The sequence below is a fragment of the Monocercomonoides exilis genome (genome assembly GCF_001643675.1).
Source record: "Monocercomonoides exilis strain PA203 chromosome Unknown scaffold21-1407046, whole genome shotgun sequence".
Taxonomy (NCBI): Eukaryota; Preaxostyla; order Oxymonadida; family Polymastigidae; genus Monocercomonoides; species Monocercomonoides exilis.
In genome coordinates this window covers 832,964-852,076 of record NW_027150566.1, presented here as the reverse complement: position 1 = coordinate 852,076, position 19,113 = coordinate 832,964, and the positions used below count along the sequence as shown (strand labels likewise).

The 19,113-nt window shown below is 41.2% G+C and overlaps 3 protein-coding genes across 3 annotated transcripts; 2 read left to right on the top strand and 1 right to left on the bottom strand.

Annotated features, from left to right (window-relative positions):
• Positions 1-114: 114 nt before the first annotated feature.
• Positions 115-2,687, top strand: MONOS_7962 (putative Choline Transporter-like (CTL) Family Protein; the record flags this gene model as incomplete). The annotated part of the gene is made up of 3 exons (XM_067878330.1): positions 115-136; positions 215-404; positions 460-2,687. The coding sequence occupies 3 exons, from the start codon at positions 115-117 to the stop codon at positions 2,252-2,254; spliced, it is 2,007 nt and encodes a 668-aa protein (XP_067727852.1). The 3' UTR covers positions 2,255-2,687.
• A 376-nt stretch (positions 2,688-3,063) lies between these two features.
• Positions 3,064-9,527, top strand: MONOS_7963fu7964 (uncharacterized protein; the record flags this gene model as incomplete). Its single annotated transcript, XM_067878331.1, has 1 exon — positions 3,064-9,527. The coding sequence occupies one exon, from the start codon at positions 3,064-3,066 to the stop codon at positions 9,235-9,237; it is 6,174 nt and encodes a 2,057-aa protein (XP_067727851.1). The 3' UTR covers positions 9,238-9,527.
• MONOS_7965 (uncharacterized protein) lies at positions 9,446-17,528 on the bottom strand (the record flags this gene model as incomplete). Its single annotated transcript, XM_067878332.1, has 3 exons — positions 9,446-17,041; positions 17,098-17,284; positions 17,344-17,528. The coding sequence occupies 3 exons, from the start codon at positions 17,526-17,528 to the stop codon at positions 9,671-9,673; spliced, it is 7,743 nt and encodes a 2,580-aa protein (XP_067727850.1). The 3' UTR covers positions 9,446-9,670.
• Between the last annotated feature and the right edge of the window lie 1,585 nt (positions 17,529-19,113).

Sequence of the window (19,113 nt, the reverse complement as noted above, 5' to 3'; positions counted from 1 at the left end):
AGTATGAAATACATTTTCAAGAAGATATCGTTTTGATACTTTCATTAACAATTATTATGAAAATGATTAATAATCAAACGCATTTTTACATAGCCATAACAAAAATATATTGAAATGAGTGAAGAAAAGAAAGTAGGTTTCTGGCTCAGTGATTGATAAATTCTTTTGTTTTTTATGAAACTTAAAAATATTATTTCAATGCATTATTTGTCAGAAGCAGGGGAACCTATTCAGGCATTACCCATGAAAGATGGAAGAGTTGATTTTCGAGAGAATCATGGATGTTGTCGTGATTTCTATTGTTTAATTATATTTGGAATATGCATAATAGCGATGTTTGTTATATTTTGTTTGGGATTTATTCATGGAGAACCATATAAACTCGCTTATCCATACACAAAAGAGTATGAATTCCTTTAGACTGAATCTTAATTCGTTCATTGAAATTTTTTTTCGTAGCAAAAACTTCTGTGGAAAACTTAATAAGAATTACAACTATCTTAAGCGCCAATATCTTTTTCAAGATCCAATTATCACCGCTGATCCTGCGACTGTTAAAACTGTTTGCATCGAGCAATGTCCTTATGAAGGTCATCAATGTATAAACACAAAAGACGGACATCTATCGAGCGACAATGAAACAGAATGCATAAGCAAAGGAACAGATTTTATCTTTACAAACGAAAAAAAGTTTTATGCTGTAATGTTTAGGTGTCTACCAGCCTCAATCAGCAATTTTGATGATGTTCCTGGGTTCAAAGATATGACAAATGTGTTCACTTCTTTTGTGTCAGATATATCACAAGGCTGGTATATCCTTCTGTTGTCGGCTGGCTTCAGTATTGTGATCTGCTTTCTGGAAATTTGTTGTTTCCAGTGCTGTGGATATTGCATCGTGTGGCTTTCCATCCTTGCCTGCCTTATTGCTGTAATGGTCGTCGGAGCGTGGATATTTGCTTATGGATGGATGCACTTCAAGGACCCATTGCAGCAAGATAAGACCTCATCTTACGTGTTCATTGGCTTTGGGGGATTTCTGATTCTGCTTGATGTGGTACTCGCTATCATAGTCATATCACTGAGACGCCGCATTTCTCTGGCAACAAAGCTGATTCAGGAGTCTTCGCGGGCAATTCGCTCGATGTGCTGTGTGGTGTGTGTGCCTGTGTTCCACATCTCCCTGTTTCTTGTTGTGACTGTGCTGTTCATCGTGACTATGGTCTATTACTTCAGCCAGAATGTGTCTATTCCCGACGACTATTCAGAGACTCGCTCTATTGTCGTCGACACAACGTCCCGCTATGTCATTTTGTTTGTGTTCCTCTTCTTTTTGTGGTGCACCTCGTTCCTCATCGGCCTCAACCAGTCGACAATCGCAGGAGCCGGAGCAACGTGGTTCTTTGTGCTGGACAAAGCAGACGTCCCCCGCTTTCCTGTCGCCCGTGCGATGTCTGTTTTGTGGGGCCATCATCTCGGCTCTGTCGCCATCGGCTCGTTCCTCATAGCAATTGTGCAGTTCTTTCGCTCGATTGTGCTATATTTGAGGAAAAAAGTGTCGAAAGTGAAGAACCCGACACTGAAGGCTGTGCTGTGCTGCTGCGACTGCTGCTTGAGGTGCTGCCAGAAGATGGTGGAGTTCATAGCAGCACGGGCGTATGTGATGATGATGATGCACGGGAAGTCATTCTTCCCGTCTGCTGTCAATGCACTGAATTTAATGCTCCGAAACGTGCTGCGCACATCTGTTTTGAGCGTGATCTCTTCGCTCATTATCCTCTGCTCCATATTCAGCTGCGCCTGTATGTCCACCTTCTGCTGTGTGCTGTTCATGCGCCCAGACTTTCTGGGAGTGCATTTGTACAAACTGACCATCAACTACTGGTGGTTCTTGGCGCTGCTGTGCTTTGTGATCTCGTTTGTGGTGGCGTATTTGGTGATGGAGGTGTATGATGTGTTGCTCGACACGATATTCATGTGCTTCCTGCAAGATGAGGAGATTGCACAGAGCAAAGGAAGCGCATATGTTCCGTACTCGTCGAACGGGCTGAGGGAGTACATGGAAGGCATCCGACACAGGGGAGAAGAAGATGTCGAGGAGGAAGAGGCAGCGAAGAAGAAGTATTTGGATGAAAGAGAGGCGAAAATGCTTGCAAAGAGGCAGCAGAAGGCATACGGAGGAAGTGCCTCTGCTTCCGCTGAGAGTGCAGAAATGAGAGTGCCTTTAGCGAACACTAAAACCAATGTTGCATTTTGATTGTTTCCTTTTATTTTTTTATTTTTATTTTCCAACTGTTAAATATTTTGAGTTTTTTATGTTCTTTGTCAATGAAATGTAAACTTTTGAAAAGATTCATCTTGAAAAAGTATATTTTTTTTCTTTCTTCATGTTGTATAATGTTGGGTTTTTCTATGTTCACTGTTTTTTTGTTTTTTCCTTTTCTTTATCATGTGATGATTTTTAAGCACATAGTTATTTATTTGGATGAAAAAAAATTTGTTTGCGTGCACATCACGAGCATATTGTAATTTGCCGTTCAATTTCTGTTCCTCATTTTCGTCAAGTTGCAGATGGTGCTCTGTGAAAATGTTTTGAGATGACTGTTATTTTGAGATAAGCTCTTTCTTTTAGTATGAATTTTATCCTCTTTCTCAGAAGATTATTGCCGAAAATAACTTATGAAACAAATATTTTTCTGAATTTTTCTTTTCAGGTTTTGTGGTCCGGGCAGAAACTTCTTGATTGTGAATTCATAATTCTCACAAGTGCTGATATTCTCAATAGGCATTATTTTGTTTGTTTTTGTTAATTGGCATTTGTCTGAGCAAAAGCCAAAAAGAAAAACGAACATTCAAAAAGAGTAAATTTTATTTGAAAAGATTGAATCTATTCTGACAAATTCTGTCAATTCAAAAAAGACGGATAATTTTCTAATTGATCTAATCATTTTATTTTGATAGAATAATATTATAATTATTATTTTCATTCAAAAGAAATGCAAAAAAATAATATGGTATACTATTTGATCAATCTTCAACTCGAGTTACGCAGCAGTTTTAACAAGGATGAATACAGAAACAAGCAATCAGTTTAATTATTTTTTTCTTTTGAAAATATTTTTTATTTGTATTTCTGCTTCTTCTTATAATTGTTCAAAATATTTATTAAATAATGATTGTAGAGATATGTGCTCAAAACAAAATTTAAATAATAATGAAACGCTGCAATCTCTTGTCGAAGATACGTCAAATGATCAGGAAAAAAGCAATAACTTGCAAGCAAAAGATACAAATGAAGCAATTATCGAAGAATGCAAAGAAATATTGAATTTGGAGGAACAAAATTCCGTGAAGCAATCAATGCAGCTTTTCTCAAGAGAATCCGGTTCTAGTGTAAACACAGAAGACATTAAAAATCCTCACTCATCTCGCAATGATCAAGAGAAAAGCTTTCAAATATCATCTCCAGATATTTTAACAATTCCCATGATATCAAATGCAACTGCCAATGTAAACACAGAAACAGAAATGTTTCCTTTTGAAAATTTGTCAGAATCGAACAATTCTAAAGTTCATTCTACTGACTGTTCAACAAAGACGGATGCAACCTCTGAATCAGAATTCAATTGTCACATGTGCAGATCAGGATCCGCTTTTCAAACGAGGCAACAATACGAAAAACACATGGAAACTGTACACCCTTCATACACTTCACTTTTGAAAAGCAAAAGCGGTGGAAAAATTTGCTCGGACAGTTTGAAATCAACAAATGAAAATGAGCAAAATTCAGAGTTTGAAGAAAAAAGCATCACAGATAAAGATGATACCGATTCTCAGCGAATTCACGAGCAACTTGTAAACATTTCGCAAACAAACAATTACGAATCAGATAATTCAGCAAACAACAAATCAAAAACTCCGAAATCGAAAAGTTCAAAGAAAATTGGAGATAAACAGAAGCGAAAAAAGAAAAAAGAATCACCAAAAATTGAGTTGCTGAATCAAGAAAACAAGCCGTTTGGCGATAAATCAACAGCTTCTTCATCTTCTCCTTCACTCAACCATTCAATTCCCTCCTCATTATTTCCATCAGAATCCGACGAAAAGCCATTTCACTCAACCAATTCAGCCTTATTTCCTATCGACTCCCTATCATCTATCCCACTCTCAGTCACACCAGAGCCCTTTGCATCACAGCCACAACCACAGCCACAGTCAATGTCTCAAACACAGCAAACACTTCAAACATCTCAGTCATTTCAGACACTTCACACAATTCAGACAGTGCAAGCACTGCCAGCTCAATCATCTCAACCATCTCAATCATCTCATCCTTCTCGTCCTTCTTCAGAAGAATCTTCCTTCACGTCAGAGTCATCTTCTACATCCAATTCACTCTCGTCGTCTTCTTCTTCTTCTTCCTCTTCCTCTTCTTCTCTTTTGTCTTCCCCAGAATCAAAGCCATCCACCACTACAAACTCCTCACAAATCTCAAACCCCTCTCGAAATGAAAAAATAATCCGTTCCTCTTCTCCCTCTTCTCTCTACGACAAGAACTTCAAGATATCTGCTGAGCCATACCAGTGCAGTTTTCCCTCGTGTGCCAAGTACTTCACAACCGCCCGCTCGCTCAAGCGCCATCTGGAGTTGTTCCACAAACCAGGGACAGAATACAAAGAAAGTGATGATTCAGCTAAAGATGAAAAAGAAAAGAAAAGAAAAGAAGATAAAGAAGACAAAGAAAAGATAGAAAATAAAGATTTCAAAGAAGAAAAAGACTCTATTGAATCTGAATACATCATTGATCCATCCAACCCCATAGAATCCAGCGAAATCTTCGAAAACACACGAAACACGTCCGATTTCCGAAACTACGCCCCGCGGCTGAGGGACCTGCTGATGTTCCAGAAGAAATACTTTATGAAGCCACGGGCCGTGTCTAAGCAGTACAAGTGCCTTGTGGCTGGCTGTGGAAAGAGATTTGCCACGAAATGGTCGCTGAAAAGACACCAGATGGTGAATCATCACATGACAGACTTTCCGAAAGTGCAGAGAGGAGGAGGAGGAAAAGGAAAAGGAGGAGGAGAAGAAGAAGGAAGAGGAAAAGAAGAAGAAAAGAGCAAAAAGAGCAAAAAGAGCAAAAAAGGGGAAAGCAAGAAAGATAAGCATAAGAAAGTTGAAACTCATGATGAAGATACTTCTTCCAATGACAAACATCATAAGGCTCCTCCAAAGGGAGTGAAAATTGGACGCAAAATCAGAATTTCTTCCTCTCATTCAGCGGAAAAGGCGAAAAGGGAAACAAAAAAGATAAAAGTGGCAAAAGATTCAAAAGAGGGGAAAGGAGCAAAAGAAGAGAAAGAAGCAAAAGAAGTTAAAGAAGCAAAAGTAACAAAGTCAGAAAAAATCGAAAAAACAGAAAAAACAGAAAAAATCGAAAAAATAGAAAAGAGAGAAAAAACTGTTAAGGAAGCAAAAACTGTAAAGATTGCAAAAGTTGCAAAGGTTACAAAGGTTACAAAGGGAGCAAAAATTGCAAAAGTTTCAAAGGTAGCAAAGTCATCTAAATCCAAAAAGAAGCACATTTCAAAGTCTTCCAAAAGCAAAAAGCACAAAGCCAAATCCGTCGAATTATCACCTTTTCCTTCTTCTTCCAGCAAATCAATAGAAATTCCGCCTGAATCACCTCTTTTGCCTCTATCACCTCCATCCACTCCTCATTCGTCTTTCCTTTCTTCCTCGTCTTCGACTTCAACTTTGTCTTCCCCTTTATATTCTCCTTCTCCTCCTTCTTCTCCTTCTTCTCCTTCTCCTCTGCTGCCACAGCTTCTTAAGCCTCCGCATTCTTCTACCTCTTCTTCATCATCTTCTTCTTTCTCCTCCTCCTCATCATCATCATCTTCTTCTTCTTCTTCTCAATCTTCACCTTTTCCGACCCCTTCACCTCCGATTCGCTCACCTCCATTTCCAAATTCAGCTTTCCTTTCTCCTTCTCCTCCTGTTCCTTCTTTAAAAGCTCCTTCTCTTTCTCTTCCTTTTCATTCTTTGCCCTTTTCTTCTCCTTTTCCTTCCACACTTTTTCCTCCTCGTTATCCTCAACTTCTTCCTGCTCGTCCTTCTCCACAACATCCTCCTCCTCTTTCTTCTCCTCCTCCACCACCACCTCTTCATTCTCCTTCTCCTCCCTCTTCTCCTTCCTCCTCCTCTTCTCCCTTTTCTCCTTTCTCCCCTTTCTCCCCCTTTTCCTCTTCTCCTCCTTCTCCTTCTCCTTCTCCTTCCATTTCATCCTCTCCTTCTTTTTCTTCCACCCCTCCTCTTTCCTCCACCACTTCCTTCTTCAACTCTTCCTCTTCTCCTTCTGATTCATATTCTCCTTCCTCTTCCCCTTCCTCTTCTCCTCCTTCTTCTCCAACCCCTTCTTCTGACTCCTTTTCGATTTCTGATGAAAATTCCCACAAAAAGCCACTCAATCGCAAGTCAAAACCAAAAAATTCTTTGCCTCAGAGAGGAAGGTCACAGGAAAAAAGGAGAAGACATTTGAAAGGAATAAACATTGCTGCTGATGATAATTCTGATTCGGATTCTGATTCGGTTTCTGTTTCTGCTATTGCTCATGCTCCAATTGCTGTTCCTTCTTCTTCTGCTGCTGCTTCTGTTTCTGCTTCAACTTCTGTAACTGTTTCTTCTTCTCCTTCTCCTTCTCCCTCTCCTCCTTCTTCATCTTCCAATTCTCCTTTTTCTTCTCATTCTTCTTCTTCCCTATCTTCTCCTTCTACTCCTCTTATTGCCATTACGAAGACAAAGGAGACTTCTTCAACTGCAACTGCTCCTCCTCCTCCTCTTCCTCCTTCTTCACATCCTTCACATCCTTCACCTTCTGATACTGATCCTGTTATAGTTTCTCCTCCTGTTTCTCCTCCTGTCTCCGCTTCAACTTCTTCTTCTTCTACTACTACTTCCTCTTCCTCTTCTTCATCCTCATCTTCCTCCTCCTCCTCTTCTTCTTCTTCAACTACTACTTCTTCTTCCAAACCCCAAATCAAAAAACCTCCAAAGAAAAAACCAGGTCTGATAAGTCCGCGTGAGCTTGGCTATTTGAAAATCGAAGAATTCGACATCTTCCAAATACGCATGTCGCGATTGAATTATGCCGAGGCAAACGAGATTCGATGGGGAATGTTGCATTCAAACACAGATAAACAGGAGAAAGAAGAGAATGTTCTGTCAAAGGGAGATGTGGATAAGCCGTTTGTATGTACTGCAGATGGATGCGGTGTCAGATTCACACAGCTTCGCAATAAAATGGCACACCAGAAGCGATTTGGGCATAAAGATGTGGGGATTGGGAAAGAAGAAGAGGAGGAAGAAGAAGTTGAAGAAGAGGAAGAGGAAGAGGAAGAGGAAGAGGAGGAAGAGGAAGAAAAGAAAAAAGAGCTGAAGAAAAAGAAAAAGAATGATAAAAGTGAAAACAATAAAAAACAAAGAAAGAGTGAGAGTGTTGAGAGAAAAGATGCCGATGTGCTTGTTGCTGTGAGTGGAAAAGGAGGTGCGAAAGGGAAAGGGAAGGGGAAAGGCAAAGGCAGACATGTGAGTGAAAGTGTTAGAAAAGGAAAAAGTCAAAATAAAAGAGAAAAAGAGAAAGAAAAAGGAAGAGGAAGAGAAAGAGAAAGCCAAATGAATGTCGGAGTCGAAGTTAAAAGCAAAAAAGACAACAAAAGCGACAATAGAAGCAGCAAAGATAGACCTCTCATAGACAAAGCACAAAGTTTGAGGAGCTTTAAGTTTTCTCGAATAAAAGCATTGAGAAAAGCAACCCGGCTTTTGTCGCAGGCGCTTTCTTCAAAAGGGAAAAGCACATCGAGCGAAATTAAGAGGAGATCTGGTTATCCTACTAGACAGAATTCGCAGCCTGTGGAAATCAACATAGACGAAGATGAGGTGCCTTCATTGAGGAAACGAGTGAAGGAAAAAGAAAGAGAGAAAGAAAGAGAAAGAGAAAAGGAGAGGGAGAGGGAGAGGGAGAAAGAAAAGGAAGAAAAAGAAAAAGAAAAAGAAAAAGAAGAAAGGAAAGGAAAGGGGAAGGGGAAAGGAAAAGGAAAAGGAAAATTTAAAGGGAAAGAGAAATGGAAAGGGAGGTGGAAGAGGAAGGAAAGTGAGTCAGAGAATGAAAAAGAGAAAGAATCAAGTGAATCGATAGCTGAAAGTGTTTCTGATGAAATACCTGAAAAACCAGAGATTTCAAAGCAGGAACAAAAAGAATCATCCAGCAAACTGAGGAATGAAACATCAAAATTTGAAAAAGAGATGAAAAAAGAAGAAAGCAAGCTTTTGAATCGCAAGCTCGAAGAAAAAATCGAAAAAATGGAAAAATTTGAAAAGTCAGAAAAGCCAGAAAAAGATGAAGTGATAGAAATAGAATCAAAAGATCTGCAAACACATTCAGACACACAAATCAAAGAAGCACTCAACCATCTTTCAAAAAGTTCTCCTCAGCTGCTTCCGAAGCCAAGCGAATTTCCATCCGCTTTGTCTTCCTTTGCCCACTCATCTTTGGCGAGTCTTTCGTTCCACTCGTTGAACTCAAGTGCAATCAGCTTTAACAGGCGGCGGGCTCAGCGCAAGCAACAGAACCAGCTCCAACTGTCTCCCGAAGAGATAGTCAAGCAGCTGGCGGCTTCGTTGCTCAAAAGAATGGCAGATGCTTCGTTGATTGACTCACAAAACCAGTTTCAAAAGAATCCGCTTTCGGATTCTGTGAAAGATGAACCGCAAATTGTACAATCTCACACTAAGAATAGCATCGAGTCTTCAGCAATTCCTCAAACAGAGCAAATACTAAGAGAGGAACTACAGTCAAAGCACACTCCAGTTTTCTCACAGTCAGACAAAGAATCTCAGCCATCCTCTTCTTTTGATGTTTTTCCTCAATTAAAAGTTAATATCGATGAAGATCCTCACATAAGTTTAGGAGTTGATAACAGCACTGCTTCTTCAGGTTCAGTTTTTTCGAAGGCTGCAACTGTTGCAAGGATGCTGGATTCAATGCAACAATCACTTGCTTGCTTAGAAGTTGCATGCAAACGCAATAAGGAGAATGTTATTTCTTCGTTTCCTCAATCTGAAAATGAAAGTGCGGAACAGAAAAATATCAGAAAGAAAGCAGAAGCAATTGATTCAACGCGAATGAAGCTCCAGTCTTCTCTAAGCAGCCTTGCGAATTGCTGTTTAAAAGAAGGTTGATTGAATACTAACTTGACTTATCGAAAGTCATGCTGTTCAATAAATATCTTCTTTTATAGATATTCTGTGTTTTTTACAAAATTAATGTTTATATCTTTGTGTTTTATTTCTATTTTTTATGCATTATCTCTTTTCTTTTCGCAGTTGTGCAACGAAAATGTTCGTTGCTTTCAAGTTTTCTATTTTATTTTAATCGGATAGTGTTCAATTTTGAAATTTCTTTCTTTTTTTTTTGATAAGTTGAAAACAACAAAAAACTATCAACGAAAAATAACACACACAGATAAAACATATAAAAGTGTAATTCATTACAACTCAAATTTCATTCAATATGGGTGTTAATCAAATATTAGATACATAAAAACATCTTTATTTCATGCATGCTTTTTTGTCCAGAATGCTCATTTTCAACTCTCTCCCTCCCTTCTTTTGTTCAGGTGGGAAACTGATTTTTACTCGAAGTCGCATTCCACAACGCTTTCTCTCTGATGTCGATCGCACGAAGAATCAAATCAAGTTCTTCGTCAATCCCGTCAATCAGAGAATTCATCATCAGGCAAGGAGAAGAAGACGATGTGTTGGAAACAACCAGCATCTCCTCAAACTTGCCCTGAATATTGCCAAACTCTGAAAGAAGCTGACGGATTTGATTCAATGCAGTCAGAGGAAGCTGAGCAGATGTGGTATTGTTGGCATCATTAGATGTCTCTTTGTCTTGTAGTCCATCCTTTGCAAGTTTCATAGAAGAAGAAGACGATGCAGTTGTAGAAAGTGATGCTTCTATTTTGTCTCTGATGGGCTGCAGAGTTGGCAGCAAACTATTCGCAAGCTGAGGATGAAGAGAGCGGAGAAGAGGGATGCTTCTGGAATCAAACTGTTCCTGCAGTTGCGTCCACCGCACAAGCAAGATAGAAGACAAGATGGATGCAGCATCAGTAGAGCGAAATGAAAGAGAAGTGGCAACAGAAGTTGGGGAATCAACAGGTTGCCGAGAAGAACTGAGATCCTTTGAAGAGAATAAAGAAGCAGATGAAGATGAAGACGAAGTGAAGAAAGAAGCCAAAGAAGTACTCGATCCAACAGAAGAAGTGACATCCAATGAAGATGAAATGTTTTGAGTGCCTGGACGTGATGTGGATGTTGGATGAACAGAAGGGGCAGCGCTAGAAGAAGAAAGAGGAGCTATAAAAATCGCACCAAGAGCTTTCGCTTGCAGCACACGCTGATTAACAGACGGTTCATCAGGCGCATCTTCAAATGGCGCTGATGCGATAGATGTGGTGGATGTTGCTAGTGTTTTTGGCATTGTTTGTGAAAATGAGCGTGCAGCTAGTGATGGATACAATGCAGACGAGCCTTTCATCTGTAGCGATGAGAGTGAGGCAGAAGCTGGCACGTTGTTCTGCTTTCCCTGCATAAACGGAGTCAGCAAGCTCTGTACAAACATCGCGATTGAAGCGCTTCTATCACTTCCAGTGAATGTTACTGTTCCACTCACATTCTTTCTGAAAAACTCATTGTCTCTGGCAATTGCCAGCACCTGCTGTAGATTGAGGCGCGGTGTCTTTAGCGAAGCAACAGCTACTCGGAACATACTCTGAATCTCTGTTTCATTCAGCAATGGGCAGCATTGCATTGCCAGCACAGCAAACTCGCTTGCATCGATCAAACTGTCATTGTCTGAGTCGACAATGGCAAAGAGCGAAACAACATACGACTGAAATTTGGTGTGCTGGGCATCAAAGCAGCGGAGGAGGAGCTGCAGGAAACGCGGCAGCTGCAGCACAACCAGCGATGATGGGTCGTCCACAGCAAGTGCGTCTGAAAGGAAGAGCTCACGTGCATATGCAGGCAGTGCTCGGTTGCGAGAGCGGAGGGCTTTGCGCTGCTGAGCCATTTCTTGAATGTTCTGATCAGATGTGGAAGAGGAAGAGGAAGAGGAGGAGGAAGAAGAAACTGATGTGGGATTGGATGTTGAAGTGGTTGTTCGAGAAAGAAGCAATGGATTATTGGGTGAGGAGCATCTTCCTCGAACAATTCCGTTTGAAGTGGTTGAAACATGTTGATCTGGATCAAATCGATCTTCGTTGACTTCTGCTTTTTTGGCAGTTTTTTTGTCGTTTTTCTGTTGACGAGTCTGTAAAGTGTTTGATAAAGGAGTTTGTTGTGGCTGCTGCAATTGTTGTTGTGAGACATTGCTCATGTAAGTCTGCTGGAACGAAGCTTTTGTGTCGAGAAGTGTATTCGAAGTGCCAACCAGAGTGAATGAAACAGGAGAAGATGGAGGCACAGGAGAACCTTGAGTACGCTGAGTAGTTGTGGATGGCAATGAAGTCAATGAAGATAACGGCTTTTGTGTACTTTTGCTTGTTTCTTTCTCTTCCATTCTGTTCTGATGAATACTTTGCTTTATTCGAAGCCGGTTGGTTGCCTTGTTCGCTGCAGTTTCAATTGAGCGCTGTAACATAGAAAAGTCAGCTTCACTCAGAAAAGAGAACAGCAGCGATGCAATTGACAGCGCCACTTGCAGCGGAATGTGGTTCGGAGGCACGTAAATTGTGTCTATTGCTGCCATCAGTGTAGACACAGAGTGTATCGCCAGAAGCCGCGCAATGAGGAAGAAAGAGAGATGGCCGACCGGGTAAACGCCCTCCAGAAAGTCTGCGAAGATCCGCACTTCGTCGTTTTTCTCCTTCTGCGCATCTACCGAGTGGATGAGCTCCCAGCACATCTGCTCCACAAGCGAGCGGATCCCGTAGCGCTGGTTCACCCACTCAAACACGTGCATAGGGAATGCGTTTCTCGGCTGAAAGTGCCTGTCACACGAAGCGTCTGACAACTGCTTTTCTTCATACAACATCCGAATCATCCGAATGAGCCAGACAAGCGGCTTGGCGGTAACTGAAGAAGAGGAGCTGCCTTTGAGAAGAGAACGAAGTGAAACAGGCTTTTCCAGTTTGATCTCATATTTCTGCATTGCTTGAGAAGGATTCGTTGATGATGATGATGTCGCTTCATCTGCTTTGTTATTAAATTCTTCTTTTTCAATTGCTTCGTTTTCTTCTGTTTCAGTTGAATCCAAATTGAGTGCAGAACCGTCCATTGCATTTCCTTCCCTCAATGCGTTAAACCCACCAGGATCTTGCTTTAAGCGAGAAGAAGCGCCATTCCTTCCTTTTCTGCTTGCTTTCTTGTTTCCATCCTGCCCTATCGACTGCGCTGACTCATCCAGTTGAGCTTCAAAACTGCTTATTTTCTCAAAGCAGTCCAACACAATCGCCTGCAGCTTCAGCATCTCTGCAATGATACTTGAGCGTGCTGGTGATTTGTCCAAAGCTGACGCAACAGAAGGATCAGCATTCTCAGGCAACAGTTTCTCTTTCTCTTTCGCATTCGCTTTCTCATTCTCTGAATTATCGTTCATTTGCAAAGATGAGTCGTCGCTTGAGTTATTGACTGATGGCTGTGTGAAAGGCGAGGCATGAGGAGAAGATGAGTGATTGGGCTCAAAATGAGTCAGGCCCAGCGAATCAACCAGCTGCTGCATTTTGCTTTCTGTGATGTCCACAGCTGATAGAAGCTGATCAAACAAAGGAAATGTTTGTGTGCCTTTTGATGCTTTTGATTTGCTTTTGCCATTTGGTGTTTGTGGGGCATTTGATGATGAATATGACTGTTTTCTCTTTGAACCAGTAGAAGACGAAGACGAAGACGAAGACGAAGAGGCAGAAGCAGAAGCAGAAGCAGAAGCAGAAGCGAGATTGATCGAAGAACGCATTTTAGGTTCATTCATTTCGTTCTCTTGGCGGATGCGAACAGCTGCCAAAGGTGATGGTGAACGGATAAGCTGAGAGGGAGTTTGTGAAGATGAAACAGGTGTTGTGGGCATGACTGAATGCGGAAGAGGTGTTGTGGAGCGATAATAAGAGCCCTCTGGACGAGCAGATGGAGAAACTGATGAAGAAGGCGAAGGAGAACGAGAAGGAGAAGAAGAAAACGTTGATTGCATCCGAGTTCCATTGGATGAATTGAGTCGCTTTGATGAAAGAGCAACCGGAGAAGAAGAAGAAGAATATGATGACGATAACAGCGTTGCTGATGGGACATTATTAGCAGCTGAAGAGGAGGTGAATTCCAGCGAAGTGATTTGAACAGAAGGCTCAGCTTCTGCTGGATTTGGCATCATAGACAAGTTAGTTGATTGCATTCCATTCAAATTGTCTTCATTTTTCGGATAGTATTTCGAGCTGACATGCCCTCGCAGTATTCTGCTTGGTCCAGAATTATTTTTATTTTCTTCGTTTTTACTCTTTGCAGCCAGTTTGACATCTTTTTTCTTCCTTTCTCTGCTCACAGCTGAAATATGCTTCTCATTCCCATCGAATTCTCTGTCAACCATCATCACTTTTGTTTGAGTGTCCACATCTTTCATTCGCTCAATCGTCGATGGCAAATCCACTCCCGCACTTACAATTGCTTCCCACTGCTTCGCCTTCGCCAGAATCGTCAGCTGCCTTTCCTCCGCCGAAAACGGAGTGATTGACAGATTCGTGTTTGTTTCTACTTCGCTTGTAGAAACTGCTTTTTCTCTGAACAAACGAGAAGCAGAGTGGCGATACTGCGCATATTCTGCGCGCTGCTCATCAAGCGACGAATAAACCGTCTGGGGCCTTTCCTCAGCATAACCATTGGCTTCAGCATTGTCAGATGACTTTTGTGTTTCATTCATAAAGGCACTATCAGAACCAGAAGAAGAAGAAGCAGAGGACGAATATATCACCGAAGCATCGTCAATCAACCGTTGAATATCCGAAGCGTCTGAACTCTGCTTCCTTTCTGCCTTCGGCAGCGTCGTTGTGCTTGTTCCAACAGACTGTGCCCTCAGCGCTTTCCGCGAAACATCCTCTGCACTTCGCCTGTCTGCACTTTCATCCAGCGGCTCTGGCTGTATTCTCAAGTCATCTTCGCTGACCATCGCCCTGTCAGTCATCCCGACTGCTTTGTCCTCCAGTGTGATGATTGCTGTTAGCGGCAGGCGGCGGTCTCGTGATGGAGGCAGTTTTAGAGGCGTTGGCGGCGGATGGAGAAGAAGCTGAATGTGCTGCGGGACAGCAGAATCATCCAGCGAGAGAAACGAGGCCTCGTCGAGACTGCAAAGATTAAAGTCGACCAAAGGCTCGGACTCAGTCCCGGCTTCTTCCATAGGCATTTTCATGGGCTGAGATTGAGACGTTGGTGGAGACGAGGTGTTTTCTGGATTTTTTGCTTCTTTGGAAGCAGAGAATTCTCTGGAAATCGCTTTTTCCTGCTGCGACATCTGCTTTTGAAGTGATTCTATTTCATTTGTTGCGCTGCTCAGTTTGTTTTGTTTCTCTGAAAGTTGACTGTAAAGTGCTTCAACTTTGTTTTGTGCCTCTTCTAGTTCATTCTTCATTTGAGACAATTCTTTTGCCAATTTCTCGATTGATTCGTCTTTTTGTACCAGTGTCATTTGCATCTGTTTGTCGTCTGTTTGCTTTTTGTTCTCTTCTTCTGCTTTTCTTTCTCTTTCTTTTGCATCCAAATCTGCTTTCGACGCCTTCACTGCTTTCTTCTCTTTCTCCATCTCTTTTCTCTTCTCCTCATCTTCCATCTTGCTAATTCCGATCTTTTCTTTCAGGTTTTCTTCCTCTTCAATCACATTCAGCTCACGTTGGTGCAGCGCTTCTGCCCATTCTTCATGTTCTTTTTGCTTCTGCTCCATTTCCTCCTTCCATTTCTCTTTCTCTTTTTCCTCTGCTTCCTTTTCCGCCTCAAATTCTGCTCTGTCTTCTTCCAGTTTTTTCCTGTCTGCTGCAATTTCCTGCCTTTGCCTGTCAAAATCGAGCAGCGTTTCCTTCATCTCTTCCTTAAACAGCGCCCTGTCGTCAGCCATTTTTATCTCAAAGTCTTCTTTCTCCTTCTGAAACAAGATCTGGTCAACCTCGTTCTGGTTCTTCTGCTTCAACGCTTCTTCTTTCATCGCCTGCGCTTTCTTCGTCAGACTGGCGCATTCTGCCTCGTTCTGCGCAAGCAGCTTCGATCTTTCTGCGAGTTTCTGCTTTTCCTGCTGGATCTGCCGCTCGTTCTCCTTCTGCGTCGTCATCATCATCTCCATGTCCGCCTTCGCTTCCTTCAGCTGCTGCTCCACTTCTGCCTTCTCTCCCAGCGCCGTCTTCAATCGCGTCTCCCACACATTCCGGTTTTCATCTGTCTGCTGTGACTTGTCGCACAGTGGTGGAAGAAGCTTCAGTGCCCATGCTCTCAAATCCCTCAGGGATTCTGGGCTGTTGTCAGTCTCCGTCTCAGCCTCCTTCCACTTCTCCCTCCTCTTCATCTCTGCATCTGTCAGCGCATCTTCCACGGCTTCTTCAATGTCTGCTGCTATTTCTTCTTCTCTTTCCAACACTCGCTTTTCCAAAACCTCTCGTGCACGTCTGTTTTCTGCCTCTGACGCCTCCAGCGCCATCAGAATGCGCAGCTTGTCTTCCAGCTGCGTCCGTAGGCTGATGATCGACTTCATCAGTGCATCGCACTTCTTGATCATCTGGAAGTTCTCGTCTTCGTAATGCTGCTTCAGCTGTGACTCCTTCAGAGAATGTGCCAGCACTTCGTCTTTCTCTTTCTTGAGTATTTCATTCGCTTGTCGCAAATTCCGCGTTTCAGTTGCCAGTTCGAAATATGAGCTGTTTCCCGCCACTTCCGCGTGGTCAGCCTCTGCAGCAGCAAGCAGCTTCTGTATTTCCTCGTCTTTCTTCCTGCGCTCCTCCTCCATTTCTATTCCCTTTGCAGCCAGTTGCAGCTCCACGTCCCGCAGCGACTGCGACAGCGGAACGATCTTCTCTGTCTCGCTCTTCAGAATGTTGAACACTTTCGCAGTGAGCCTTCCGCGCGACGCAGACTCGACGGAGATCTGCCTTACCAGCTCGTCCATCGTCTGCACCAGCACGTTCAGCCGGCGCTCGGCGTCTGTCGGGCCTGAAAACTTCTCCAAGTCGCGTGTGAGCTGCTCGTCGAGCGCAACCACATCCTGCCGAGTGGCTGGAATGTGATCTGCAAAGGTGCCACGAGACCACGTCACGTCGCGGTGCTTGGCATCAAACACGGTGCGGGACGAAGGGGCAAATGAGGCTTGCGAGGAAGAAAGTGGAGTGCTGGCATTTGCGAGGGAAGTGGAGTTGCGAGAGGATATTGGCGTGCTTAGCGAGGAAGAAATTTGTGATGTCGCTTGACGTCGATCTTCATACAAAGAAGAATTTGGTGTTCTTGAACGCATCCTCGTGCGTTTAACTTCGCGAGAAGAAGAATGTGCTGATTGCGTTAGCATCAGAGAATGAGACTCTATTTGAGAAGTCGAAGAAGAAAGACTTCTGTCAAAATTTCGATTTTTCGTATTATTTTCATCAAGAGCCGTCCACAGTTCGTCGCACAGATCGTTGGTCTGTTGTGATGTGATGTCAGCAACCATATTTGGCGAAAGAGATCGCAGTGGCGGTGGCACATTATCTGAACTCGATTTTGCCAAATTCACTTGGTCCATTGATCTTCTGACAGATAGTTGAGACTTTGTTCTTCGGGAAGAGGCATCTATAGACTGCCGTGCGAATTTTGAGTCCGGAGTTAAACTTGCTTTTTGAACTTTTGGCGATGAAAGAGAAAATTCGCGGGCCCTTTGATGATAATACATGGGAGCTCGACGAAGAGCACCCTCATTGGCTTTCTTTGCAATTGCAGCAGCAGGATCGACTGGATGTGTCACATCTTTATCCAAAAACTTTTCCATATCCTATAATGTTGAAAAGCATGGTTAAAATTTGAAACTTAATTAAACAAATTAAAAACTTTGATAAATGATTCATGAATCATTGATGAAGTATCAAATCGGGAAGACATTCTCGCTTCTAATTTTGATCTGTTGAACGTTGGAGTAATACAATTTTCTTGAGGTTTTGAATAATGAGGTGCTTCACTTTGCCCTTTCAAATCAGGAGATTGCGTTTTATGAAACAGATTTGGAGAAGAAAAAGTCCTGGAAAAACATTTTAATAAATGAAAAACAAAAACAAAAAATAAAAGATAATAAAAAACTCTTCGGTTTGAGGAGGAATTTCAAGTAGGCCGCTGGATGTGACAAGAAATGTCGATTGTTGTCTTTCTGCAGTTTTTTCATTTAAAATAAGAGTAGAAGACATTGATGTGCTTGATGAAGATGTTTGCTGTAGAGGGGGTAGGTAGTGTTCGAAAGATTGTAGATCATTTTCTTCATTATGCATCAAAATGAAGAAAAAAAGAATATCAGAAAAAAATTAACCACAATTATTTTTTATGGGAAATCGAAGGAAGAAATTCATTATTTACAAACGGTAGAAAACATCGATTTAGAAATACTTTGTGGGCATTGTATCTTTACAATTGTTTATTTATATTACTTGTTGTAAAGAACGCATAAACGATGAATTTACGTTTGCAGATTATTATTTAGAAGATTCACATGCTCGATTGAAAATGCAATTTAATGATGTTGTTTTGCAGAATTCTGATATAATGTGTTTTCAAGAAATCGATTGTTTGGAGAATGATAGCAAAATTTCCTTGAAGAATACGACAGAATATTTCTTCAGGATAAAACAGTTAATCAAGAGCTTTTTTTATGAATATGCATTTTATATCGTAGAAATTTATTCCATCTTGTTGTCAAATACAATTTGAATAGAAATAACATTTCTATTCTGTTTTTAAAAAAAGGAGCATGGAACCATTAAACAATTGAAAGATTTTTTTGTTTTGGATTCTTCTGTCGTTGAATCCTTTCATCTGAAGAAGATATTGTATAGTTTATATGATTGAAGACGATAAATCAATCAGCTTACAACAATTGCAAAATTGAGTCAAAGCATTTGGCTGATGTCGATGGAACAGAATTTACTTTTTCTCCAATGCTTCAACCAAATTAAAAGTTAATCTTCGATGTAAACGCACATTTTTGCTGAAGTCATTCAAGAAAAATTTTCGTTCCGAACATTTTTTATGTATAATTCGTTGCATGCAGTTTTTCCAAACGCTTGTGGATTTGTGCCTTTGGAAACTGATGAAAAAATAATGCCAAGTAGAAGATGATAAAGAACATCAACAAAGCACATCCTATTGATAAAATTGCTATTCAATCGTAGCAGAAGATTGTTTTTCACCATCCAACTCTGCGGTTTATTAAGTTGTAATGAAATTTTACCTACCAATTGTTACTGACTCTTCATTTGAAGATGATCAAGTGTAATGTGCAGAAACAGCCAATTTGCGTTAGCGCTCCCAAAGTCTCTTGCATTCTATCTCGCGATTTCCGAATTCTTCGGGCCCAGCATTTTCAAGAGAAAGTTACATAAATCCCATCTGGTGCATGCCACCTCCTTTGTTTTGAAGATCAACATATTCAATCCATTGTCGATTTTTCTTTAGCAGGCACTTAAAAAAAAGTGCATTGTGCAAATATTCTCATATACCTTCTTCTTTTTTAAACAGAATTGCACATTCTCCTTTGTCTCTGCTTCTTCAACAGTCACCAACAGAAATGTCTACACCATAACTTTCATGTGTTGCAAAATCTTTCCCAAATCCATTATCATCATAATCTTCTTTTCTTCTTCTTCTTCTTCTCTTTCTCTTTCTCTTTCTCTTTCTCTTTCTCTTTCTCTTTCTCTTTCATTCCTCCCTAATTCTCGTTTCACTTCTCTTTTTCTTTCTCCTTCTTCTTCTTCTCATTATTTTTATTGCAATCAAGATTTTTCATTGAAAGAAGAAATGAAAAGAAATAATATGAGTAATAAGTAATTTTACAAGGTTAGAGGGTTATTCAATAGAAGA